The sequence below is a fragment of the Corella eumyota genome, chromosome 1 (assembly GCF_963082875.1).
Source record: "Corella eumyota chromosome 1, kaCorEumy4.1, whole genome shotgun sequence".
NCBI lineage: Eukaryota > Metazoa > Chordata > Ascidiacea > Phlebobranchia > Corellidae > Corella > Corella eumyota.
Genome location: NC_137490.1, coordinates 13,801,825 through 13,829,223, shown reverse-complemented (window position 1 = coordinate 13,829,223; position 27,399 = coordinate 13,801,825). Strand labels below are relative to the sequence as shown.

General features: G+C 30.2%; 1 protein-coding gene across 1 annotated transcript; it reads right to left on the bottom strand.

Moving 5' to 3' along the window:
• Positions 1-102: 102 nt before the first annotated feature.
• Positions 103-25,919, bottom strand: LOC145752874 (uncharacterized). Its single transcript, XM_082569240.1, is given in 56 exon segments — positions 103-357; positions 428-844; positions 956-1,048; positions 1,111-1,747; positions 1,844-1,929; positions 2,180-2,305; positions 2,505-2,752; positions 2,909-3,179; positions 3,715-3,837; positions 4,070-4,292; positions 4,510-5,849; positions 6,081-6,215; positions 6,373-6,542; positions 6,780-6,954; positions 7,121-7,243; positions 7,346-7,492; positions 8,251-8,369; positions 8,575-8,718; positions 9,180-9,333; positions 10,173-10,320; positions 10,617-10,741; positions 10,902-11,021; positions 11,699-12,253; positions 12,378-12,564; positions 12,873-13,216; positions 13,428-13,581; positions 13,763-13,958; positions 14,272-14,307; positions 14,653-14,784; positions 14,847-15,030; positions 15,195-15,378; positions 15,487-15,611; positions 15,744-15,833; positions 15,986-16,109; positions 16,285-16,478; positions 16,706-16,825; positions 17,237-18,248; positions 18,408-18,497; positions 18,592-19,554; positions 19,731-20,272; positions 20,549-20,725; positions 20,965-21,079; positions 21,229-21,348; positions 21,640-21,749; positions 21,826-21,977; positions 22,237-22,393; positions 23,191-23,322; positions 23,562-23,699; positions 23,771-23,890; positions 24,022-24,162; positions 24,276-24,323; positions 24,415-24,489; positions 24,650-24,765; positions 24,893-25,064; positions 25,241-25,541; positions 25,886-25,919. Coding segments are annotated over 55 exon segments (12,477 nt in total). The 5' UTR covers positions 25,481-25,541; positions 25,886-25,919; the 3' UTR covers positions 103-249.
• Between the last annotated feature and the right edge of the window lie 1,480 nt (positions 25,920-27,399).

Genomic DNA, 27,399 nt, shown 5'->3' with positions numbered 1-27,399 from the left:
ATTTATTTTAATCAAAATTCGATTTATAATACAAATATATATATAATATAAAATAAATCTAAAAGTTTATAAAGAAAAAATATATAAAAAGAATCTGGTGCATATTACATTTTTAAAACAAAAATACAGTGTGCTTACGTTAATATAATCTAGATTAGAAAAAGAGAATTAGTAAAAAGTATATACAATTATTTTAAAACTACAGTGGTATTAAAGGATTGGTGTGCTTTAAGTTTTAACTACATGTAACTAAGACAAAAACACTTTCGGCTTCGTTAATTGATCAGTATCATCTGATGTGACGTCATCATTTGGTAATAGAAATGATATCGGGACAAAACCAGATTTTTTGCCGACCTAAACAAAAATATTTTTTAGGTAGAAACAAGGTTAAATAGGAATCTAAACAAATTAGGTTAAAAATTACCTTAGCTTTACAGAATCCATCGGATCTTGTTTGTCCGGTAATAATCACAGAATCACCTTGTCTTAACTTCAACTCTTCCTTATGGGATTTATAAGGACTGTCTACCACAGGATCATAGTCATATAAAACAGTCGCGTTTCGAGGTAGGTCGACATCATCCTAAAATAAGTTTTTTTGTCAAATTAACTTATTAAATAAAATAATGTTATGTATGATTAAATATACCTTTTTGTAAGGTTGACTTTTTATTATCGGCGGCGAGTTGTTAAGGGACGACATAAATGTTGTTTCAGAGTGATTGTGGTGCATGTTCGGTGTAAACACAACATCGGCAGATGTTGAAAGAGTTCCCAACGAGCTTACAGTCCGTACTTGAATTGTGAAGGTTTTGCGCAAATCCAGATCACCCAAAATAGCCTAAATAAAAAAAAAACGTTTCTGCGTGACAAGATATAATTTGTATATATAAGCTAACCAGCGACTGACAAATTTTAAAGTCCTCAATTATTTGAAATATGGTTCACTTACTTTATTTGTGTAAGCTCCTGCGATTTGCACTTTTCGTTGTTGATCTATCGAGATCTCATAAGCAATTACTGGAATGTTGTTGCTTCGTGATATCTAAAAATGTTACAGTATTCGTAATGCGTTAACTAAAAATATTATAAATCAAAAACACGTACCATATCAAGCAAGGGCGGGGTCCAGGATATAATCATACTTTTTTGACCCATGGTTTTCTCGATGACGATAAACGAAGGGGGCTCAGGCGACCCTAATGGTGATGCCAACCCTCTAGAGCTATGACGTAATGGTTGTTTTTCTCTCGAAAACGAAGCTGTTATAAATTGACCCGGCGTTGACCTATCCGAATGTTGGGAGGGGGAGGAACTTCGTCTGGGAGGAAGAGACGATGATCTTCGCGGACGCGGAGGGTTCAACCGTTTATTATTGATTGGTGTGCTCGTCCTAATCAAGTTGTTGTCATGGTGATATATGGGGCTAAAACTGCGGTTCGATACGTTCAATTGATCACCCTTATCACTGTTTCTAGAATGTTCTCTACTGTTAGGTAACATTTTATCAGTTGATATTTCCACTGATGACGTGGCCGATCTTACTCCGGAGGACAAAGAGCTTCGTGATTTCTCCAACTCATTTTCTACTGATGTCGGTATTTTGTTTTCGTTCTGATGCAGTGTCCGGTTACGGCGGTCGGGGTAAAGTGGGGCTTTGTATTCGGATGACGTCACCGAAGAATCTGGTTTTGTGACGTCACGGTTGGTAGCGTCACGACAAGGGGGTTTTGCCCATGTCGTCCTTAAAAAGATAAATAAAGGCAATTTTAAAATAAAAAAGATACTTAAGAAATACCACGAAGTTAAATTATTAATTTTAAATATTTTTTTTTAAAACCTGTCCAAGCGATCAGCTACAATGTTTTGAGCTTCCGCCAACTTTTTATACAGATTTGCAATTTTTTCGGGACTTGATGATACGGTCTATTAGAACGAAAAAATGGTGTTATTATTTTAACATTAACCGTATCAGTTTCCATGCAAGAATGTTCTTCTAATGATTCATTTTACACCAGGTTATTTTTAAAAAGTCAATTTTTAAATATAAATTTGGAGGTAATTTAAACACAGTTATTTTTAATGTATTGTTAAAAGTGTGTTTGTGTGTATTGTTTAAGAGTACTAGTAAAAAACTAGTATAGCAATATATTGTTTTAATTAGTTTTCATTTTACCCTGGTCGGTTTTGTTTTTCCACGTTCAAGTAGATATGATTGCATTCCATCTACTTGCTCTGCTGCCACTAAGTGACTAAAAGGAACAAATCCAATTTTGCCATGAACCTCACAAAGTTGGTACAACTAAAACAAATTTAAACAAAATAAATGTTTAAATATAACAAAAACATTAAATAATTACCAAAATAGATTTAGAATATAAATTTTTAGACAAAGCAAGCATGTTACCCACCAAACATCACTAAAATATTCCCTTCACGTAAAAATGATTTCTTGTTTTTTTTAATGATTTTTTTCCTTCTTTAATATTTTATTTTCTTACCTTTCCATCTGATCGTGTATCCGGTCTACCAATAGCAACCGCAGTGTCACCTGTAAGCAGTGCAAGGTCAGGTAAAAGAGAATGTGTGACTGGAATGTCAAGATTGCTTTCACTCGGATTCGAAGCTGGAATGTAGTCCTTCTTAGCTACATACACTCGATGGGTGGTTGATGTTTTTTTAGGGTTGGGAGATTTCTCGCTTAGGGAGCGAAGCAAAGAGGAAGGAGGACGCATGGGAAGCAGAAATTCTAAACAAAATAATATTTTGCAAATATAGATTTTAACAATGTATATCTTTTTCTTTTTTTTACTTAAGGATAGTAATTTATAAATCCCCAAAAGAATAATAACAACAAACATAAAAAGCCTAAATAAATCATTATTGTATAATTAATTATTATTACCAATGTTTTCATGGGTATTCGGTTTTAAATTTTGTTTTGGTTTTGAAGTAATATTTGATGATTCGTCACTGTCCAAAACTCCACAGCGAACCACGTGATCAGCTTTGGACAATATGTCGTCCAGGTCCATTGATGTTGTCACGGATTCGTCATTCGATTCGATGACGTCATCAGTCGTTTTGCTGTTTTGTTGCTTTTTTAACTTGATGACAAGTTTTGCCAAAATCTGATCCCGCTCGAGACATTTACGTTTCAGTTTTGAAACTTTTGCCTAAATCGTATTAAAAATTTAACATAGGGTAATACACTATAAGAACCCAAAAATATCGTTACATTCAGTTAAGATATTGAGGTATTTTTGTAACTTTTGCCTAGAGTTAGTAAAATGTTAAGCAACACATAAAATAAGCCATTAAAACAGTAATATTAGTTACAACAATAATTTATTAAAGTTAATATACCTGTGTAGGTCCAAGTAGTAATTCAGTGTCATGTTTCTTTAAAACAAGACTTGCAAACTACAAATGTTAGTAATGGTTTAAGATTGTTAGTTGTTAGTATTTATGTTAGGCTTGTTATATTTGTTTTTTTTAGCACGTAACAACAGGACACATAGTATTAGTGATAAAATTCTAAGATGGGGGTTAAATGTAGTTAGACAAGCTCACATAATTATCACTTGGGTGTATCAAATAAAAATACCGGCAATAAAAAGTTAGTTGTTAAAATATAATAGAAAAATAAAAGCCTTTTTAGCCTACCATTGCGGCCTATTAAAACCTGTTGAACAACATAGTGGTACTTACATTATTTGCAATGTATTCGAAGCCTTCTCTTATTTCATTCAATTCCTTATCCGAAGATATATTCTTGGTTGATCTATTGGCATGTTTTGTACTTTTATTTGAATCAAATGTTCTGCCGGGCAACTGTGACAATAATAGTTTGTTTAATATGAATTTTGTTTAAATTTATTGTTTAAAACCTATTAAATTTATTAAAATATAAGCAAAAACAAGTAATCTGCTCAAACTTTTTATACCTATTTAGATCTTAAAGTTTGTTTAAGTTTTATTTAGATTTACATGGCCACACTTAATAGCACATATACAATAACATGCTAGAACTAACAGTACAAAACATAATAAAGTAAATAACAACCTGTGATAAACTGGTTTCCTTTAGCTCCTGCATACTCTTCGTAAGCTTTCGGTTAATATTAGCGACCTCTTCTTTGTCCATAAGATGAGCTCGCAGCAAGGCACTCTTTTCCCGCGCTTCTTCTGCCTTGCGATTGGCTATTTCTGCTTGTGCACGGAGTACTTCAAGATCACCTGATTGCCTTTCAACTAATGATTGCTTAGATTTTAACTCATCCGAAGTTCTAATTCACAAATTGTAAAAAATGATGCCGCAAATAAATGACAAGACTAAAATTTTAAGTTAACTAAATGTAATAACTTCGCGATTATTTATTTCTTACCCAAAGAATACAATACAATAATCACAATTGTATTCTTTTACTTTATGTCAACATCTTAATTTACACAAATTTGGTCAACAATAACTTTTAACCAAAACCAAAATGGCATAAAGCTTACTTGTTTTTACTTTCTGCCAATTGCCGAAGTTCGTTTTTTAATTCTTCCATACGACCGTCCAATACCGCCTTATCTCGATCGGCTTTGGCAACCTTCTTAAACCATTTTCTTGCCTCCGATCTGGCTTTAGCCACCTCGTTCACCAAATGTGCTTGATTATTAGATTTATTTGGTGCGTCCACAACTTCTTTAGCATATGTATTTTTGCTACTTGGGGCTTCTGAACTTGATGACTCACAGCTTTTTGAATAAGAGGTGTCCGATCCTTGACTTTTTGAACGCAAAGTTTCTGGTTTACTATTTTTCTGCTTTAAGGGTAAACTTTTTGTCCCGCATTGGTGTTTAGCGCTTTTTGTTGCAGTTTGGTTTGGTTCCAAATTGTTGTCAGTCGATGAATGACTGGAACTTTTAGAGCTATGGGGTGATTTTAAGTCATGTTTAGGCTTTTTGTTTTTAGTTTTTTTTTTTTGAACAGCCTTCTTGTTTTTCCGATCTTTTTTCGTTATTTCAGATAACGAACCAACTTCGGTTGACTCCTCGTCAGTAAAAGAAGACGTTGATCTTTTGGATCGATGCAACAATACCGAAGAATCCGAGGCTTTATCATCTTTTGCATGATCAGAAACAACTAACGACGATTTGTCATCAGAAGTATGAAAAGAAGAATTAATCGATGGACTTTCTTTTCTTGTCCATTTTTTTTGTTTTACTACTTGTTTTTCGGGTGTTACTGACGATGACGAATTAATGCGTTCTGTATTTTCAGTATTAGTACTTTTACCTCGGTTAGGTAGTATTTCAATTTTAGATTTTCGAATAGGGGATAAACTTTTGTTTCTTGTTAATTTGTCCCGGCTACTATTTGGGCTTTGTTGATTTGAATCAGCATTGTGTGTTTCGTTTCCAACATCAACAACATTAATTGCTTGTCTGGTCACTGGACTTCTTCCTCTTAAAGGAGTCCGTGGAGTATCAAGCACATCTCCAATATCGTTTACTGTTTGTTTTGCTTCCAGGATTCCCTCACGTAACGAACTCCGTGCTCTACTGTCGCTACCTATAGAAATACTTCTTCCCCTTTGACTACCTGTGTCATCGAAAGATCTATTTAAATCAACAGGGTCGTGGATGATGCTCCCACCTCTTCTCACTTCCATATGTTCCGGAGATGAAGTTTGAGAGTTGAAGGATCTTAATTTTGAGTTGTGTAAATGTGAGTTTGAGTTTGAGCGCACAGAACTAAGTGGTGAAAGGGGAAAGTTGGAGAGGTTTGGGTCACTTGTGTTGGAAATGGCAATCTTGAGGTTGTTAATTCGGTCTCGAAGGGCCTTGTTTTCTTTCTTAAAATTTAAATAAATACATAATTTTTTCTAGTTTTTTTAATCAATAGTTATTATTGTAGGACTTATAACAATATAATCATGTTTTTTTTAATGGCCCTTAAATTCATGATTAAACATTATAACTTTATTATATTTTTTTAAATATATTTTTATTTGTCCAGAGCACCAATCTGCAATGAAAAGCTTATATTTCTTTTAATCTAAATAACAGAAATAACTAAAACTTACATGAAGAGACTCAATTTCCCAATTAAGTCGTTTAATTTCGTTTTCTTTTCTTTGCACATCACGTTGCAGTTGTTCGACCTCTGCCTCACAATCACCAAGTTGTTCGCATTTTTTCTCAAAATTCGCTTGTTTTAGCTAAACGAATGACTTACAATTTAGTTAAATTACAAAATTTATTGTTTTTTTAATTAACTCTCGTTTAACTTAAAGAATATACATGTATAATTTTACTAAATAATCATTTACGTATTGTAAGCAAAGATTGCTATAAGCTTTAGGTGATTTTTAAAACCTTTATGATTTCCTTGCTTTCGTCTATTTGCTTTGAAAGCTCTTTTATCTCCTCGTTCAGCTCAGCTTCTTTTCTTAAATTTTTCTTTTCTAATTCCCTTGCCTCGTTTTGATGTTGCCTTTTAACGTTGTCCAATTGAGTTTGTATATTTTCAATCGCTTTATTGCGGTCTATAAACAACAAATTTAAATAAAAAGTTGATCATATACTTGTTAAACTGTTTATGTAAAAACTATAAAGAATTTTTTATTTATATTTTGTGACATTTAAAGGTTAACACTTTTATTGATAACTTTACATGTGAATGCATTAAACACAACACTTTTAAAGTGTTAACCATGTTAATGCTCAATTTAAAAAAAATGATTAAAAATGTAACTACACCTAACTGTAAAAGGACCATATACCTTTGAGAGTTTTATCTTTCTCTTCCAACTTCCGATTTAGTTCTTCCGCTTCCTCCTCCAACTCCAACAACCTAACATATTTTTTGTTTCTATTCGGATTTTCGTCATCTGAATCATTATCACTTGTGGACGAATCACTAGATCTGGCATCTAACTGACTTTGTAATTCAGCAATCTGAAAAATTAAAAATTATGAAATAACAAACAAAAATAATGAAATAACATACATTAAAAAAATAAAGAAATAAGGCCACCTTAAAACTATGATGATATCTATAACACATTCTACAAAAATCACATATAATGTAATTTTCCCAGATATATTCAATAAATAAACAAACTTGTTTTTGAAGATTTCCGACTTGTTTCTTAAGCTTTTCCACTTCTTCATATTCTAAACTTCGTCTTAGAACCAATAACTGGGTCTGATAAGCATTGCATCGCTTATTTGATGCAGCTAAGTCCTACAACACCAACAATTAAACTCTACCACCAATACTACATGAAATTAGTTTTTAATATATTATAGAAACTAAATGAAGTGGTTTTTAAAATAATGTACAAACCTTTTTTAAATCTGTTCGTTCTCGATCGGAAAATATTCGGTTATTTCTCTCCAGTAATGCTACTTGGCCACGAAGAGCACTTACTTCATGCTCCAAGGCTTCTCTGTCTTCCTGCGTCATCACAGATCCTGTTCCATCAAGTAATTCCTAAGAAGGAACAATAGTTTGATTATAAAAGTTAAAACTATTTTAAATGTAGAGGCTACATATTTAAACTTGCACAAGTCACATATTAAATTTACCAACTCTTACTAATATCTTTAGGTTTTCTGTATTATAATTCGATATAAAAAAAACAAAGATAAAAATCTTATTTTGCATTACTTTTAGCTTAAATTATCTTCTTATGTTTTACTAAGCTACAGCACAACGCAAGGTATTTTACCATCCGAACTGGACTGCTGTGCTTTAGTGCTATTCACATACTTTTTTAATCTTACAGTTTTTTCTAAAACTCTTTTAAAAAACACTAACGGTAAAACGGTGTTATCACTTAATATATTGCTGATACCATTCCGTTCTGTGTTCGTATATTTACAAAAACAAGTACAACATAAAAGTATTGCTGTAATACAATAAACGCGTGTTTGATTATTAAATTCAGTGTCGTTTTACTATTGTTTACATGGGACGCGAAACCACGCCGGTATAGTAGGTTTATTTGTTTTTACTCAAAAGAAACTGTAAAATAAAAGAAGACTAAACAAGGACCCTAAATTTTAAGTTTATTTTAAAAACATTCATACATCACTTAGATCAGATATAAGATATATATAGAGCCTGTACCTTTTTTAAATAAAAATGTACTTTCTATGTTGCCAGAAAAGCAATTTAAAGCCTATTAAATTTAAACAGATAGCAATTAAATATATAAAGTTTATAAATTTGCTAAAAGTTAAATATACCTGGTTTTCTTTTCGAAGTTTATCGATTTTTCTCTGATAAGTAATGACGTCATTGCGTATCGATTTCAACTCATCCGAATCGGATTCTGAGTCTGAAGAGGAAGAAGAATCCTTGGAAGCTAAAAAAAATCGATAATTAAAATTTAATAAGTTTCTTATAGAACTGATCTTCTTATATATGACCACAACTTAATTTTTAAAATCATTCGGTCTTAAATTTTTTTTATAAATTTATTTTTAAATGTTAACAGATGTATGTTGTTGTTACTTGATTTTTTACTAACAATAATTTTTTTAAACATCTTAATGTATTGAAAAAATTACTTGTGCCAGCTCCGTCAGTTTTTTCTCTGTTTATGTTTTGTTTGGTGGGTTCATCCGCATTTTCTATTTGTTCTTTAATCGTTAAATCAGGAATTTGAGCTACAAATTCGTTGTGCAACTTTGAGGTATTGTTAATACCATTTTCTGAATAACAACATTTTATTAATATGTTATTTTTCACTTGATATTGTTAACAAAACATAACAATATAACTGTGTATTGGAGTAATACCTTTTTCAAACTGTAAATTTAACCCATTTGGGAGGTTATCATTAAAGACCGTGCCGTTTTTTTAGTAGCGTTTTATCAACTGCAATTTTAACTTATTTGGCAAGTTGAAATTAAAAAAAATATTTATGTGATGTAGTCAAACTACAAAAAACATAGACCAACACAATTAGTAAATTGTTAGGTTGTTTATAATAGTGCTTGCTAAGCATGTATTTGATGTGTTACGTCGTTCTATACCTAATTGTCCGATAAAATTTAATCTTATTCTTTAATATGATCAAACTTCCTTTCCACCAAATAATTCCTCGACACACAATGCCAATATTAGCATATTATATATAATACCATACAATACAAAACCTAACCATACACACCTTGATCTTCTAATTCATTGTGTAACAAAACAATTGGCTTTTTTGTATCCTTGATATCCTCTTTTATAAGTTGAACCAGAGCTGACCAAGATAATGTTTGAGCGCACGATTCTACTTGAAATTCCTTCATTTCATTGTCTAAGTCGTTTGTTACCTATTGGGAATACAAAACAACTTAAGGGTCACAAGTTTACTTATATATAAGTAATAGTTATAAACCAGCTCTTAATAAATTTTTATTAACTATTTTATTAAAATCATATTTAAAGATAAAATACAGTAGATTCGAACCGCATAAACTCTATGCTTAGTAGTCTGTTAATTGTTTATTGTACCGACTATACAAATATATTCATATTAAAAGTGCTATATTAACATGCATACGACTGAGAATACTTCCTAAAGTTTTGCTTGATACAAAACTTTCCCTATTAAAAACTATAACTGTATATAAAACGATGTTGTTACAAAACTATTCATAGCTATCAATGGTAAAATGTAGTTTAAATTAAGTTAAATCCCTATGTACAAAGCGGGTTATGATAACAATGTGGGGACGCCTTTATGGGCCTAGTTCAAACATTAACGTAAACGTAAAAGGGATCAATCCATGTGCGGGTCCAGACACGATGCGGTGTTCTATATATTAAAGCGTACATACTGTTCACATTTATTTGACAAACACTCAAAAAATGTCCATTATTTAACGTAAATACACTAGTAGTTTTCTTAAATTGTTATAAGTTTTTCCTAAATAAAAACACCCGAATAATACATTGATTTTGTAAAATGACTTGCTAACAGTTTCATTGCAAATTACGCAATAGAATTAGTTATTACATAACATTTCCAATTTTTTTTACATGAAATTAGTAAAATAATTTCCCTCCTAAACTAACTTTGTAAACCAAAAAATAACAATAAGCAAGTAATATTTTTTCTTTGTATAGTTATTGAACAATACAGACCTAATAAAAGTACCCTTTTCCATACCTGAGGATGACGTAAGTAATCTTCTTTTCCCATCTTCTGACACTCTTCATCCAAGTCAATAAGACGACACTGAAGATCTTGATTGTCAACCTCTGCTCTCTGAAGTTGTAGTCTTAACTCTTCCGCCATATGTTGAACTTCCTGATATCTAATGCACAAATACAAAGATAGAAATAAGTTTTTATGATTTTGGTATGTTAATTATATGAGGTTACATTGCATCATTTTAGGGCTATGAAGTTAAGGTTTCGGTTGCGAGCGTTTAAGTTTACAAATTTGATTTACATGTGTTTTTATGACCTTGTGCTTAAAAATATACAAAAAAATAATTAAGGTCAAAGGCCCGATTCAAAAATAAAAACATAATCTTAAGAAAAAAAAATGGAATTGAAAACACAACCATTTGTTGACACTTTTATTTGTTTTATATAATGTTTCACTAACCTTTTTCTCCATTGAGTTTCGGCGGCAGAAATCTGTTTTAGTTGGTTTTGTCGCATTGTTAATTCCCTGTCCTTTTCACACAACTCTCCTTTAAGTGAAGAATTCAACGTGTTTAATTCGTCCATCTGAAATGTTTGATTACGTAATTTTACAGAATATTGTCAACTTCTACTACGGAACTAAAACGTCGAAGTTATGGATCGATGGGCCCGTGGTAGTAAAAATAAGCTTCTGAACCTAAGGTGTTGCCTTTTTACACAAAATATACAACATTATAACTTTTACCTGTGATTGGAAGTCTTCATGAATAGTTTCAAAGAATTCTTTTTGCAAATTTTCATTTTTCTTGGCAAGTTCTTCCATATTGGCTTTTAAGTTGTCGTTTTCTTCTTCCATTTCCTGAACCTTGTTTAAATTTTGATTTAATTACAAATTATGATATGGCTTAACAATTTCTAAAATTTTAAACACTTAATAATATAAATAAAAACCAATAAAATAATGTTTTAAATAACATAAAAAACATAACTTCTTTAAAACCCTAGGCAGTTTTCTATATAGACCCAATTAATCACTGTAGAGTATATGACCTAAAACTACGTTTAATAACAATTACTATGCTATCAAACATATGTATTTAAAACCCAATAAGATTATATTATGTATATAGGCGTAGAACTAAAACCTAATTTAAAGGGTGTCTAATTTAAGGTAAGTTACAGTTGTTGTGGAAAAATGTTATATTTGTTTTTATCTATTTTAAACAAAGTTATATATATTGAAATAAAATTATAAAATTATTTTATTGAAATATAGTGCATGTGCTTTATTTTTAATTAAAAATAAGACCTATTAAATTTTTTGGTTAACAATTATATCCAGACGCCTATGCTGTATGACAAACATTATTTACAACTCTAAACCGACAATCTAAGCAAACAAACTTTCCAACCTAATCGCAGCGCATTTGCGGGGATTTATATCAATGAACAAAAGTATGCCAAGCCTATAAACTTAGAAGCGTTGGAGTTTAAAAACAATTTGACCAATTGGCAGATTTTGTAAATGAAAAAATAAGGTACCTGCAAAAGCAACTTTGCCGAATTCTCCTCTGAACATTTTAGTCTGTTTTCCAACTTATCAGCGGTCAGAGTTTCTCTTTCGGTGTCTACGTCACATTCTTCCACGTCACGACATGTGTCGTCATCAACAACAACCGGCGACACGTGCTCTTCCTCCTCGCATATGCTCCCCAAATCAAGTTTTGGAACAAGTCTTTCGGTCATTTCAAATATCCCACTTTCAAGATTGCTAATTTTTTTCCGCAAAATTCGATTTTCTTCTTCCAGATTTGGTGTTCTGTCGGTTTCTTCTGCTATGCTGCCAAGCTCAAGTTTAGGCACGAGTCTTTCCGTTAACAAACACAAACTTTCCTTCAGTTCAGTTATTTTTCGTTTAAGAAGTTTGTTCTCCGATAAAAGATTTTGATGAGTTCGATCTGACTCATCTGCGATGCTTCCAAGTTCAAGTTTGGGGACCTGATGTTCCTTCATCTCCGAGATTTGATCTTCTAGAAACAAAATCTTTCTCCGTAGTTCGTTTGCCTCTGATCGAAGTGTTTCGCAATCTTCTTGGTCCTGTAAAAAAGTTAAGTAGCCATCAACATAAACAAATATAAGTCAAAGTATAAATCCAATACATAAACATTTTAAGACTGTTTAGAACGACAAGATCTTGTAAGAATATTAATAAAATGTTCACGTTTTTATTTGTATTAAATCTTTTAATATCATCAAGACCAGATCTTTCCGAAGCCAATGCAATAAACTGATGCTCTTCCATTTCCAATACTACTTTTTTGAAATTTTCCTTATCCATCTTAGTCTGTTCTAAATGTTTCTTGGTTTGTTCCAATTCTTGTAAGGCATTTTCCAAATCATTCTCAAGTCTAAGACAATAAATCTCTTTAATTTCCATATCAAATGGCATGATCAATATACTAGTATAAGGTAATTTATATGAATATTTAACACCGATACTGTTTATTTTAATTAATTATTAATTGCCGATAGTAATACTACGATAAGTCAATCAGGTATGTTTACACAACCTGATATGAAATAACAATTAAATAAGAAGTGTTAACCAGTGTATAGCCTCTTTAGTTAATGTTTTTTTAACCTTTTTTTAAAACTATAAAATTTATTGCTAAAATTTAAACAGCCTGTTCTAAATACAAATTCAAAATCAACTTACGATATTATTTGGTCCGGTTTTGAATATTCCATAGTGAAACCTGTTGCATTTTCAATATTATCAGGAACTGCAAATTTGGGAACTTGGTTAGATTTTAGGTTGTTGCATTTATTTCGTAGCTCCTCGATTTCATTTTGCTTTTCATTTGCAATAAGTTCAAGATTCTCGCATTCATCTCTTGCATCCAAAATTTGATGATTGAGTGTTTTAATCGTTTTTTCAAGTTGTGCTATATCTTGCTCAAGGTCGAAATTTAACGAAGTAAGTTGTTGATTTTTTTGTATAAGATCGTCCGCATCTTCTCTTGCATTGTCAAGACTTGTATTCATTAACTCTCTTTCCATCTAGATCATAATACCATTGTGTTAAAAATTATAAAAAAATACAATTATATTCTTATTTTATTATTTTGTTTTATACTAACAAATTTTTTTTTAATTTCCAATTAAAAAGTCCAATATTACTTGTTTATTTTAGTTTTTTTCAGTAAAAATAAATTAATTGTTTAAATCAAATAAAAAAAATTTAAAATTAAAAAATTAAAAAAAAATTTACCTCCATTGCTTCTATATCTTGAGCCACATCACTCTCTTTACTTCTAATCAAGTTAATTTCTTCTTTTAATTCCTCATTTTCTTTTTCCAGTAAATATATTTCGGTTAATAATTCTTCATTACTTTTTTGTATTGTCAATGACTCAGAAAGTGTTCTGTTAATTAAATAACGTTTTAAGAGGGCCAAACAAAAAAAGATTTTTATTTTATTCGTTTAATTTTAACATTATTTTATAATGATTAAACTTACCGTTTATGTTAAGCATTTAGCCTTAAAAATAAAACGACTTGTAGTAGTAATAATATAAAGTAATTGTTTGTATTTAAAACCAATACTTGTTTAATCCTTGTTTTAGTTCTTCTACTTCATCCTTGTAAACTTTTTCTCTCTCTAGAATCATGTCGTCAGCATTTTCCATCGTGCTTTGAAGTGCATCTTGGGCATCCGTAAGTTCGCCAACCCGGGCGCTTAAAACTTCGATTTCTTCGTGTTTAGTTTTAAGCTTAGTGCTTAGTACTGTGATGTCCTCGTCTTTATGTAAATGCAAAAAATCGTAAAAAAAATGTTAGAAAAATTTTAGGAGAAGAAAACAAAAACGAACAAAATGTGTTGTAAAATATGAGTTAAACAAATTTTTAGATTAAATTAAATTTTTTATATAAGATAAAAAAATAAAACAGTAAAACATCTTTTTTAGGTCACATAACAAGCAAATTAATGTGTGAATGCATTTTTTCACTTTTTTACATTTTATGTTAAAAATTGAAATTTTGATCAATAAAGCAAAATTGATTGATTTTATTAAAATTAATCAACTTCTACAATAGCTATAAAGCTGTCATACCAGCAGAATTATCGAGAGATCCAACATCTTTTTTAACTAAAAATAATTTTTTAAACGTTTTGTATTTGGAATGTTTAAAACTACGGCAGCACGACGTGTTCATTAAGTTCGACAACTGTGCTTTTCGAATGCGAAACACAGATATAGGCAAACCTACTGGAAATCGTATCGTACTAAATACGGTTTTATCATTTGATTAATCTTATAAGGCCTTAAAATAAATCAATTAAGAAAAGGGTTTTAACTTGATAAGCTTTAGCAAAATCAATCTTACTTGAAGTCCATTTTATTATAAGTTGCCATCAAAAAATTAAACTTTTATTTTACATTTGTTTAATTTTTAATATATAAACAAAAAATAGATAAGAAAATTGAATTTACCTTTTTGTTGCAGTGTACCCATTAACTCTGTGGTACCTGAAGACATGAAATCCAATTTTGAAATCATATTTTGAATTTCTTTCTTTTGCATTGCTGTAGTTTTTTCAAGATCCTCATTGCGAATTATAGTTTCTACAATACACAAAAAAAAATTATTTTAAATTTAATTGTAAAAAAAATTAGTTTTTAGTTACCAATTAAACCTTTAAGCTCATTTTCTTTTAGTTCAAGTTTAATTTTGTTAGCTTTTATCAAGGATTGTTTTTCGTTGTTAATTTTTTCAATTTCTTGATTTTTTTGCTTGATTTCGTTGCGGGATATTAGTTCATTAGCTTCTATCTGACATGTTTTGTTTAACAGTTCTTGATTTTTCTTTGTCTAAATTGTGTACAAATAAGGCTTGGTAATTAATTTATAAGTTAATGTTGTGAAAACGTTATATTTTAATTTGCCTAATTTTTACAATAACTGCCATTGATTTGCTAAGACTACATTAAATATCATAAATTACATAGATATTAAATAAAATTAATTTTTCTTACAAATTTTTCGCTTTCTTTATTTACTGCCAGTAAATTCATTTTCATGTTCGATAACTGATTTTCAAACTTTTCTGTTTGTAATGTTTCGTCCAATTTTAAAGCCGCAATATCGTTCGTTTTCGTTTTAATATTTTTCTCCAGCAAATTGACTTCATTTCGCAAGTTTTTGATCTCTTTTTCTTTGCTAAAACAAATATACACTCTAGTTATTAAACAACAAGTGTGTGCCTTTCGAATAACTTGTTCAACCACAAAATTGTTGATGCAAAATAATAAGTTTTCATACAATAACCTTAGTTTTGTTTCATTCAAGTCAGCTTCGTTTTCTTCAAGTATGCTTTCCAACTGGGAAACCTCGTTTTGTTTGACGTTAAGTTTTTCATTTACAAGATGCAAATTTTCTTTTAATTGAATGGTCTACAAAATAATTTTTAATAAGTTTTATATTTACTAGAAAAAGAGCAAATCCAAATAAGATGTGCTTAGAAATAAGAAGTATACTAAGTAGGTTGTAATACAAATTGCAAATATATCAAAAATTTAACATACGGTCACAGACATTTCTTTGTTATTAATTTCCATTGTATGTAACTTTATTTTTGCTTCCTCAAGTTCTGTGGATAATCTTTCTATGTTATCCTGGTAAAAAAATATAAAATTTTAGTGATTTGAATAGAAAATTAAGCAAAAATTACCGTAAACATAAAAAGTTTTTCCGATAAAAAAATGGTAGAACAATTAAACTTTAAACTTATAAAATAAAACCTATACAGTTACAAAAATGTGTTTACCGTTTCTTTATTTTTAGCATCAAATGGAATAGTTCCATTTTCTGTCATCGATCCGCAAGGAGTAAAGTCACGAGGTGAAGTTGATTCACGATCTTGTAACACAGCAGGTGCGGTACTTGCTAAACTGTGAAAAAATAAACAAATTTACCTTATTTTTAATTTTCTCGATAAAACATATTTTATAAGTTGAAAACCAGTTTCAATAATAATTAGTACGAGTTAAGTTAACTTGCTCTTGTAGATTAAGTCCAGCAATATAAAGCACAAGGTAACAAACAAACAAAAACAAAAAGGATAACCTTTTGATTTGTGGATCGATTTTCTTTAGGACGTCATTTAAAAAAGGATTTGAGGGTAGCTTTACAGATTTTAACTTTTTAATTTCTTCCTTCATCTTTCCATTCTCTAAACTCAGGTCTTGATTTGCATTTTCAACATAATCCAGCTTTCTTTTATGTGCCACCACAAGACATTTCATTTCTTGGTTCTCCAACTAAACGACAAACAAAAGCTTTTAAAACTCAAAAATTCTAAATTTAAATATAATGGCATTAACATTTTAAGCAAAAATGAATAAAACTAGCAATGTTGTTAAATACAAAAATTTAGAACGATTAATATCGATAAGCCTTTTAACAAATAACCAAAATTTAAATTGCATTAAGGCACTTTTTATACCACAGTTATATCGTTAAACATTAAAGGTGTATGAAATCTTACTTGAAGCATTTCCAACTCCTTTGCCTGTTCATGTTCATGGAACTTTCTTTCAGCTTCAGGATCAGATTCAGTGTCGCTTTGCAGGTCAGTAGAAGAAGCATAACTCGCATTTTGGACACTCTGTTGAAAATCAAGCGTTGGTTGTTACTAAGTAATTTTAAGCTTATTAATTAGTTGCTATAATGTTAATAGACACATTTTAACCATGTTATTTAAAAAAGCAAAGTTAAGTACGTTCAAATTTTGGGGTAAAACAAAAAAAATTGATTGGAATATTTTTAATTTCCTTATATAGTAAAAATCATGTAACATTTTATATTAGTAAATAGCTAAATAACTATAAAATACAAGTCATATGTTAATTGCACACCTTTCACAACACTCCAACACGAAACAGTCACGTGATTACAAATCAAAAGCTATAGCCTTTAACCCGTCGTTATTAAGGGTAAGGCGAAGGCTATCAAGCATGTCGACATATCGACCAATCAGATAAAGTCGTTTTTTGACGCGCTGAATGCGGTTTTGTACCTTTATGCTTTGGTTTTCCGTTTTTCGTTTCTCTAGCAATGCCTGCAGTCGTACATTCTCATTTCTGAGAATGGTAATGTAATCAGGATCACTTTTAGTAGATGTGTTTGATACCTTAGCATTTAACTCTTTAATTGTTTCTAATAACTTCGCATTTTCCTCAGTTAGCTTTGACAAGGATTGGTTATAATCTGTTGCTAAATCTACGACATTTGACTCTGTAGTACTCAAGTTGCCAACAGAGTCTGATGACTTAATGCTTGGCAAATCATTGTCAAAACTGATTAAGTTCTCCATTGAGTTATTTAATTTACTGCGCGGCTTGGGTTTATCATTTGTCGTCTGTTTTGCTGATAATTTTTCAAGCAACTGTAATGGTGCGTCAGATAGATGTACGATCGACTTATTTTCGTTAGAAGTGTCGATCGATATTTGCTTTTCCATTTTAATCAGTTCATTTTCAAGCTGTAAGCACTTTGCTCTTAAACACTCAACCTCACTTAATAGGGTTTTGCATTGTAAGCACGCTGTCGAACTACACTCTATTGGCTTTGTATTGCCTGTCTCCTCAATACACGTTTTAATGACATTCTCCTTTATTTCAAAACCTGGGGATTTATTGTCGGAAATATTTACGTCATTTACGCCGAATTCCGCTGGTGTTTGTTTGGATAGTAATACCTTGTTCAAATATGCTGAAATCGTAGAATTCTCTTCGACTAGCTGTGCGTTTATTTTACTTAATTCATCTAGTTTAGTAGTTAGAGATTTTAGTAATTTTTCTTTTTCGGCCAGTTTACTATTCTGTGAAAATTCTTCATTATTTTCACTTGCTTTTGTTTTTCTACTTGAGTTTGCCTTTTCTGATTCTAGCAACTGAGCCTCTAATTCAAGAATTTGATTTGCTAGCTTTTTATTTTCTTGAACATATGACTTTTCTTCCATTAACGTTTCCTGTTTTTGAAGTTGAATCAAAACTTTAATTTCTTCTTTCATCTCATTATTAGCTGATCTAAAGAAACAATTGTTAAAACTAAGACAGGTAAATATTTTTCAACATTTTTGAAGTAAAAAAAAGCAACACATTGCCAATCAAGACTACCATTAAACAATAACTATAAATTTAATTAAAAAGGCATAAATATTATTCAGACTCATTTGTGTAACTTACAAAGACGCTTCTAATTCCATTTCTAGACGTTTCGTTTCAGAAGAGATAAACGAATTGCTTCTAATTTCTTGGGTCAATTCTAAAAGTGATCTAAAAAAATGTCAAAAATTTTGTATTTAAACTGTATTAAAACTTTTAATTTAAAACACTTTAAACTTAAAATTATCATATTAATTTTTTTTACTTTTCATGTTTATCTATCAATATGTCCTTCTCTTCATTTAAATTCGTAACATATTTTAATCTTTTCTGTAGTTCTTCCAATTTCTGAGAAGATTCAAGTTTTATTTTAGATTTTTCGTTTTCAGCTTCATCCAATTTCACTTTTAGCTCAGAATTTTCTTTGTCCAAGGAAACATATTTTTCTTGCAAAATTTCGTTATTTTCTTGTGTTGTAGTTTCATTGTCCTGGGTTTTAAAATGGTTCAGGTCATTTTCTGCTTTTTCCAGATCATCTTTGACTTGTTTTAACACCATGTCGTTTGCAGTTATAATTGCTTGCAAATTTTGAATTTCGGCCAAGTGTTTTTGTTGTGTTTGGTTCTTATCGGATTTCAGCATATCTACCGTTGCCACTAGTTTATCTTTTTCTTCTGTTATTCCATTCAGATCCTTTTGAAGTATTAACTTAGCATCGACTAACTGTTGAAGCTGTAGTAATAAACTGCTATTTTCCTGATCATATCCTTTCTGTGTCGATATTTGTTCTTCTGACCTGGCCTTTATTTGAGATCTATACATCTCGTTTTCAAGTTGTGCTGTTTCCAGCATTCCTTTAGTTTCGTTTATCACCGTCTCTAGGTTATTTAGTTTTTCCTCTTGCTTGACAGACTCTTCTGATTTAAGCAAAGACTTTTCTTGAATTTCCATCATTTTTTCAGATAACATTTTACATGTGAAACGCGAATCTTCAAGCTCCGTGTTTAACTGTTTAGAATTTCGCTTCATTTGTTCTAGTTCTTTAGTTAATAATTCTAAAGTTTTGTTGTCAGTTGACGCATTTTTAAACAACTCAATTTGACCTAAAAGATCATCGTTTTTAAAAGAAAGTAAGTTGTTCTTTTTAGACAGATTCTCGGTTTCAATTTTTAATGCTTTAACTTCATTTTGTAAGCATTTAAGACGTGAATCTATATCGTCGTTTTCACTAAACAAAAAAAGTAGTTTAATACAATTAAAAACTTTTTTAAATAGGATCTTCTAACATAATCCAAATAAATCATTTTTTTACATCTTTAAATTGATGTTTGGGCCATAACATTAGTTAAAAATACTTTAAAGAAGAATAAAAATGTTTACCTATTTAAATAAACCATAACATACCTTGGTGTTTTATTGAACGTTTTTGGGTCCTTAGTAAGATTATACTGCTGTAATAGAAGCTCTAGCGTAGTCTTTAAGTTAGTAACAGCAGTTGTGATCTCATGGCATTCCTTCACCTTGGTACGTAACTGTGATATAGAAATGATTCCCTCTGGTCTTGGACTTTGGTTTTGTTCCTCCACAAACTGTTGTAACGATAGACCATCAACTTCTTTTATGTGACCGGAAAGGATTGATATTGCGTCGTGATCTAGCATAGCTTCTTCTTCATTGAAATCATCGAATGGGACAGCAGAAGTTTGAATTTGTGTCGAGGCATTTAACAATTTATTCACGCTTTCGACAATTGGCTTGCAAGAACGAATTGTTAATTTTAATGTGTTAAGAAACTTTGTGCCAACCATAGCTTCAACTCCTCTGGTCTGGGATCGAACCCGAAGTTGTTGCACGTCGGTGAGAAGATCTCGCTGCCGGGTGGCCATTTCGTTCGTCTCAAGCATTAGCTGAGTGTTCGCTCGTTCAAAAGACTCAGAAAGTTTTTCCTATTAATTAAAACAAAGTAGTTTAAAAAAATAACATAAAACAAGGGGTATAGCGTTATGTTGCTTTTCTTGTATTTATAATTATAATTATTTTGTTTAAAAATCTTATAATAAAAGATGTTATAACGAGATGTAATTAATTTTTCCACTAACATCTGGCCCAAAAGTGATGCAACTTTGTACTCTAACCAGTAGCGGCACACTTTAATAAAACAAAACACACCACAAATAGGCAATACAATTTAATTCGTTACTAAACAGAATAACAAAAATAACCTGTTGATCTGTAAGTTTATTTTTGATGTCTTGTTTTTCATTTTTTAATTGTTCGCATGCTGCCTCGAGTGTGCATTTCTCGTTCATGACATGTTCAAGTTGTTCTTGGATTTGATCAAATGCAATTATTTTATTTTTCTGGTGATCTAGCTGAGATTTTAACGTTTCAATGTGACCCTTTGATGTTAAAAAAATATATAATATTATTAAATTAGAATAAGTTTAAATTACACACTCTCAATGGGTAAAATCAAAAAAATAAAGTAATTGTCAAAAATAACAAAGGCATGAACGAAGTAATAAATATCTAATTTTTTAATATTTAAAACAAGCCACAGTTACTAAATTCTTGCATGTATTAAAATTGTCATGTCACTTTATTTGCAAAACTTAGATAAAATTGATATTAACTTTACCTGCAAATCGGAAATTCTCTGGTTTAGCTTTTCAGACATGTCGGAATTTAAATCTTTGTCAAGCTGTAGTTTATCGTGGGATTCAACAATCTCAGCCTTTTCAGCATTAAGTTTTCTTAAATTTATACAAATCTTTTAATTAAAAGTATGTATTTATTGTATAACACAACGGAGTAGTATTGCAATGCAACATATAACTTAATAGCGCAAAAAAGTTTAGTAATTCAAAGAGTTTTGTATTGCAAAAGTTTTATAACCACCAACCTTATTTTAGAATTTAAATCTTTTATGCGATCAGATTGTTTTTCAAAACCGTTAATTTCTTCTTCTAGCGCTTTAATTTGTTCGATCAAACATTCCTTAACGTCCTCCAAACCAGCACAACTATACAACATAAAAAAAAAAAACTTTTATGTGTTAAAGTTAAAAAATATTTTTGGTAGTGTAATAGTCAATTAGAGTTAAGTATTTAACAAACATGTATTAGGCTACTAACACATTAATGTTTTGTTAAACTATCTCGGGTAACCTGAGGCTTTAGGCATCGTCTTAATTTACCATATATTAATAATAAACTAAAAATAAATAACAAAACCTTTGTTCGACACAGAAAATGCTACAAAGTATTATTGCAACATTGTTAGAAAAAATTGAATTTAGTGTATTTATTTTTACCGATCATTTGAGGCAGAAAGCTCAATTTTCAGTTGGTCCATTTCTAATTTAAATGATTCAGAGTTTGAACCAATCGATTGAAGATCCTTTTCTTTGGTACTTCTTGCCAACTGTAAATATGTGGACTGTTTAATAAATACTTGTTTTTGCGTTATTTTAAATAAAAGAAGTTATTAAAAATGCTACCTTAAGCTCAATATCTGCTTTTTCATCTGCCATTTGTGCTAATTTTCCCACTAAAGTTTGGGTTTGTTTTTCAGTTTCTGCTAATTCATTTCTCAAATAGCCGTTTTGTAGTTTTAGATCATCAAGTAACATTTTTTCCGCATCTATTACACCTAAAAAAAACATTTTTTAATCTAGTAACTGATACAATATGAAGTACTGGCTTGTTTAACACCATATAACGTTGTTATTTTATTTCTAAACCAAAGCTTGACTTTACTTGTTATGTGTAAGGTCATAATTAGAACACCTCACTTTAAAACTTGAATATTTAAAAGTGATATACTTTATGTTGTAAAGTTACAATAGAAGCAAAAATCTAAAATCAAGTAAAAAATAAACTTAAAATAGATCAAAAAAGCATGAATTTACTTAAGCAACCTTCCAGCTTTGCGCAATGGTCACCTAAATCGTCGTTTTGTGTTTTAGAGATTGCTAGTTTAGATTTTGTTGAAACTAGCTGATCTTCTAAGTTTAAAATTTGACATTTCAGTTGAGCTTCTGATTGTTCCAATTCCGCTACTCTTTCCTAAATAAAAATTATTTTAAAAACACTAACCCTTCAATTAAGATACTGTTAACACAGAGAAAATAAAATGGTTACCTCAAGGCGCTTGTTGTTTTTACTTTTAAACATTTTGAGCAATCAGAATTGTCTTACTTAAACTACAAATACAGGCCTACACTAACCATCTACCTACATATCTATTGTACTTATATATGTTTTTCTTGTATTGAGTTACAATAATTTACTTCAGAACAATACGCCAAAGTAAAGTTTACAAAACCCCCCTTTTGTTTATAAAGAATACTTTAGCAATATTCTAATTATTGTAATGAGTACAAAACTATTTTTATAACCAAAGCGTAAACTTAAATATAAAAAATACATTTTTAAACATAGGTGTTTTATCGCGCTTGTTACAAAGTACTTGAGCGCACTTAAATATAACATACAACAATCAATATTTAAACCCGCAAACAACATTAGACGATCGGTTACAAATATAAATTCCACAATTTTTATTTTTATGCGACTACCTAAAATGTTTTTAATAAATTTAATCTTAATACCTTATTTGTTTTAAAAATTTATGAAAAGGTTAACCATTTAACTGTTATGGAAATTACAACTTGGCATTGGGCTTTTTTGTTTTAAATTTTGTTTGTATAATACAATTAAAATCAAGCAAATATTAAGTTTTGACGATAATTTTGCATAAAAATAATTTATTTATGTTAATTAAAAACTGCAAATAAACTATAAATAAATGGGGTTACATTTTTTTAATTAAAAGAACTTTGTTAGAAAGTGTAATTTTCTACCTTTAACATTGTAGATGGTTTTATGTAAGTTGTTTCATCTATATCGTCTGTTACGTTTTGATCACGTGACAATGAATTTGCGTGTTCCATCCAATAGGCGACCTGATCACTGAGGCGTAAAATTTCGTCGTCCTGGTAACACATTTAGTAGTATAAGGTTATATAGCATCTGTCCAAAAATAACTTTTAAAAATTACAACAACATGATGTGGAAAAAATAAATAGTCATTTTATAAAAGTTGTATTATGTATAGTAATCTTTCATGAATCTGCTTTATTGGATTTATATTTAAAATATAAAGTCGTGTTACGATTATTCAAAACATTTACTAAAATCAAATAAATATTGTTTAATTTAATAATTAATTTACCTTAACTTTTGTAATACACTTAATCGCATCTTTCCAATATGTTTCCGTTTTTTCGCTAGGTGGAGATAGAGAACCAGGAGTAACCATCATTGAAACAGACAACATTTCCGACTTATCGCACTTTGTTACTTCTAAAAGCTATAAAAATATTGCAATATTAATATAACAATAGTAACTACTATGACAAGATGATTATACTATTGTGTTACCTCTTCCTTTAATTTCTGATTTTCTAGTTGAAGTTTCTTGTTCTCGTTTTGTAAATCTAATTCTCTTGGGCTGTTAAAACGTGAATTTAAAAGTTGAGGACTTTGTGAACGAACTTTTTCCTATAATAAAAAATTTTAAAAACAAATTTATTCCCCTTGAATTTCATTAAGTTACTCGCGTTTAAATAGGTAAAAACAACTTATTTGGTCCAATGCTAATTAAAACACAATTTCTTGGTTGTTTTAATGACCTGCAAATCACCATAAGCTCGGTCAAGTTTTACGTTTTCGCAATATAAAAGTTTAAATTGGGCTTCCAGAGTTTTTCTATCACTTGGGGTCGCTGGTACGTTTGTGTCGGACATGTCAACGTTTTCCTGATTTGCTATTTTCTGTATAATATATAAACCAAAATCATACACGTAAATTAGCTTTTTCTTTTTAGTAATATATAAACAGACTCATTTTGCTAACACAAAAAATGTAACTAAAGTAATGCGTTTACCTGACATATAGAAAGATCAGGGAGAATTCTTCTAGGTAAGTTGTAAACCTTAAAAACGTTTAGGTAAGGTTAGGGAATTAAAAAATTACATAAAAAAGCTAAAGCTAATTTACTCATTAGATAAAATAATAAAATTTACTTCACTTTCTGTTTTGCTTAAATCGCCAGTTGATGAATACTTTTTCAGAGGCTTTGGTGAAAACGGGCGCAATGCCTAACAAAATAACTTTTTTTTTTTTTTCATATTATTTTTAAGTGTTTACTACATGCGTAATAGCAAAATATATTTATGTTTATTAAAAACAATTAAAGTATATTGCAAATTTATTAAAAAATTTTGAAAAAATGTGACAATATATAAAAAAATAATTTACCCGTTTATTTTCGCCAGAATGTCGTCTTTGGCGTTTACCAACACTAAGATTTGTTAAATTTTCCACCGAATTTTGTCTTATTTGTACCCACATTGGTGGACCCGTTTTAACGTTGTCTAGAATTATTTTTTAATATTATAAAGCGACACACAGCGCTCATATAGCGTCATATTGCTTGATTTTAAATTTATTTTAAAACTATTTTTTTCTAATACATAGCATATAAAAGGAAAATCAGCTTACCCTCTTTACATTCCAACACTTCATCATTAAAAACCCATCTGTCCTGTGGACGTGACCTTACTTTTTGTGGCATCACTGATGTCGGTTCAAGATCAGTATCTTCTTCTTCGTCTTTTAACGTTGATGCATCGTCGCTTGTGCTGCATTCGTCAAGGTTATCAGGCTGTAACACCTAGTCGTATAATATCTCGAAGTTTATGGCAATCTGATTTATTATATATCATTTGTATCTACATGATCAATTTCTTGAACTTTAATCACATCTTACCAGAGTATTACAATAAGTATTTGCTAAATTACCCTTTTTAAAAACCCAAAAGTTTAACCTTGCGGGCGATAAATTTATACCTCTTTATGCTTTCTTCTTTTACTGAGACCTGATGTTCCAGCGACTACCCGCTGAAAAGCTGTTTTAAATTTTTCGCCAGGTTCTGAAACATGTTCAGATGTTACAGTCTCTTGTTTGTTGCTTTGTTTATTGTGTTCTTGTTGTGTTGTTTCATCCATTTTAACATACAGTGCTTCTCGGCGTGTAGTGCCAGATTGCTTATCACCATCTCCACTCGTATCGAAGCGCTTTCGTTTCATTGTAAACTTTGATGGAACACCAACCAGTGTAAAGTTGTTTGATGTTACATGCGCTTAATACCTGCCAAACATGAAAAGTATTATGTAAGATGAGTAATAAATATTTGTTTAGTAGTAAGGCATGTGAATCGATTGATTTGACCCGATTTCAAGTTTTGTTACTTTCTACAAAGTCCTAAAATTTTTGAAATATGCTATTTAGCCTATACTAGGCCGGTTCGTCTTTGCTGCTTTGTAGTAAATAATTTAACTTAAAACCCAATTTAAGCCAATATTATATGCAATGTTACTAAAGCTATATGTTGTTAAAACTTCTATACACTAAAAGCACAAATATCATTTTGCCAGTACAAAATAACTTTTGCAACTTCAATAACGCAACTTCTACAAATTACTTTTACCTACCTATAGTCGATGTCAGCAAGTAAGTAAATCCCAAATACTGAAACTAATAGTGTTGGTAAATTTAGTAACCATGGTTTGGTATTTTTTTCATTGTCTTGAAGCTATCAATTAACTAGTTAGCGTCGATGTTCTAGTAGAGTATCGGTTACATGCTTTCTGAATTTAAAAAAAATGATTGAATTTAAAAAAAATCAATAGCAGTTATATAATGTTATTGTTATTCTATATATATAATTTTCTCAGTAACTTACTTAGTTTCGATTTGTGATAATACCAAAGATCACAAAACAACTATAACTTGTATTTGTTTTACGTCTGAACATCAAGGGTTTTTAAATAAAAATAAAAAATAGTGTTGCGTTGTTACGGATTTTTGCGCAAGAAAGGCAAACATTTTTGCCTCGACGGCAAGTAGGCAAGATTTTAACTTATGATGCCTAAAGTGTTTAGGCTGGAGTCTTGTTATAAGATGATTATATGTAAAATAAAAGCTAAAAACTATGAACAATTTTTCTATCTGGTATTAAATACTTTTTGTACTTCTTTACAGTAATGAATAAAGTGCAAGTAAATTATTACAATAACACTATATTTTACATAAATGGAATTTTAGTTAGTAAGTTGTTGATTGCCACAATATTGACTGACAACCTTTAAAAGCGTAGTTCATAAACAAATTTTTCTTTAAACCAAAATGACGATTATTTTATACGATTACACAATCAAAGCATGGCATCCTTGCTGTAAAATAAATTGACCATTCTGCTTTTGACATGCACAATGCTATCCCGTGGTGCTGGGAGTTGTTGAAAGAAACATGTCTACTTTTCAATACTTTTTAACAAAACTGCAATCTTAGTTGCTAAAATAACTTTAAACAACATATTTTTTTTTAAATAAAATTTTAAGCTTTTGTAAAATCTAAGACGGGGACAAATGTTTTAATTATAAAATAGCGGCACCACGCGTTCGAAACCATAGTAACTTGCCTTCTTTTTGTCAACATATTATTTCCAATATCGAGAGTAAGCGCGAGTCGTAAAAGTGACATTACAGTTTTACTATGTAACCGATGCCAAATGGCGTAAATATTACAAATGAGGTTTTAACTGTTTACTTTGCGTAAGAATAAATTAAATAAAAATGTAGTTGAGGTTAAGCTAATGGTATTATTGCAAACAAAAAAGAAAACAAAAAAGAAAGGCAGGAGATATTATTAGATTTAATTAGGCGGATATAGCACGTCAACAGTTAGACATTAAAGTGCTGCCAGGAAAAAAAGGTTGTAAATATTTTAATGTATTAGTAAATTTAGTCAAATTTAACTACGCGAATAACCATTTACTATAACACCAAAACAGTTTTATAAATTTATTTTCCAGACATTACTTGGTTTGGGTAAAAACTGTATATCACTTATGACTTATATACTTTACACAAACATAAATGGGTAACAATTAATTGTACAGGTATTATTGTTTTGAAAACGTACGAATTTGGAGCGACTTTAATAT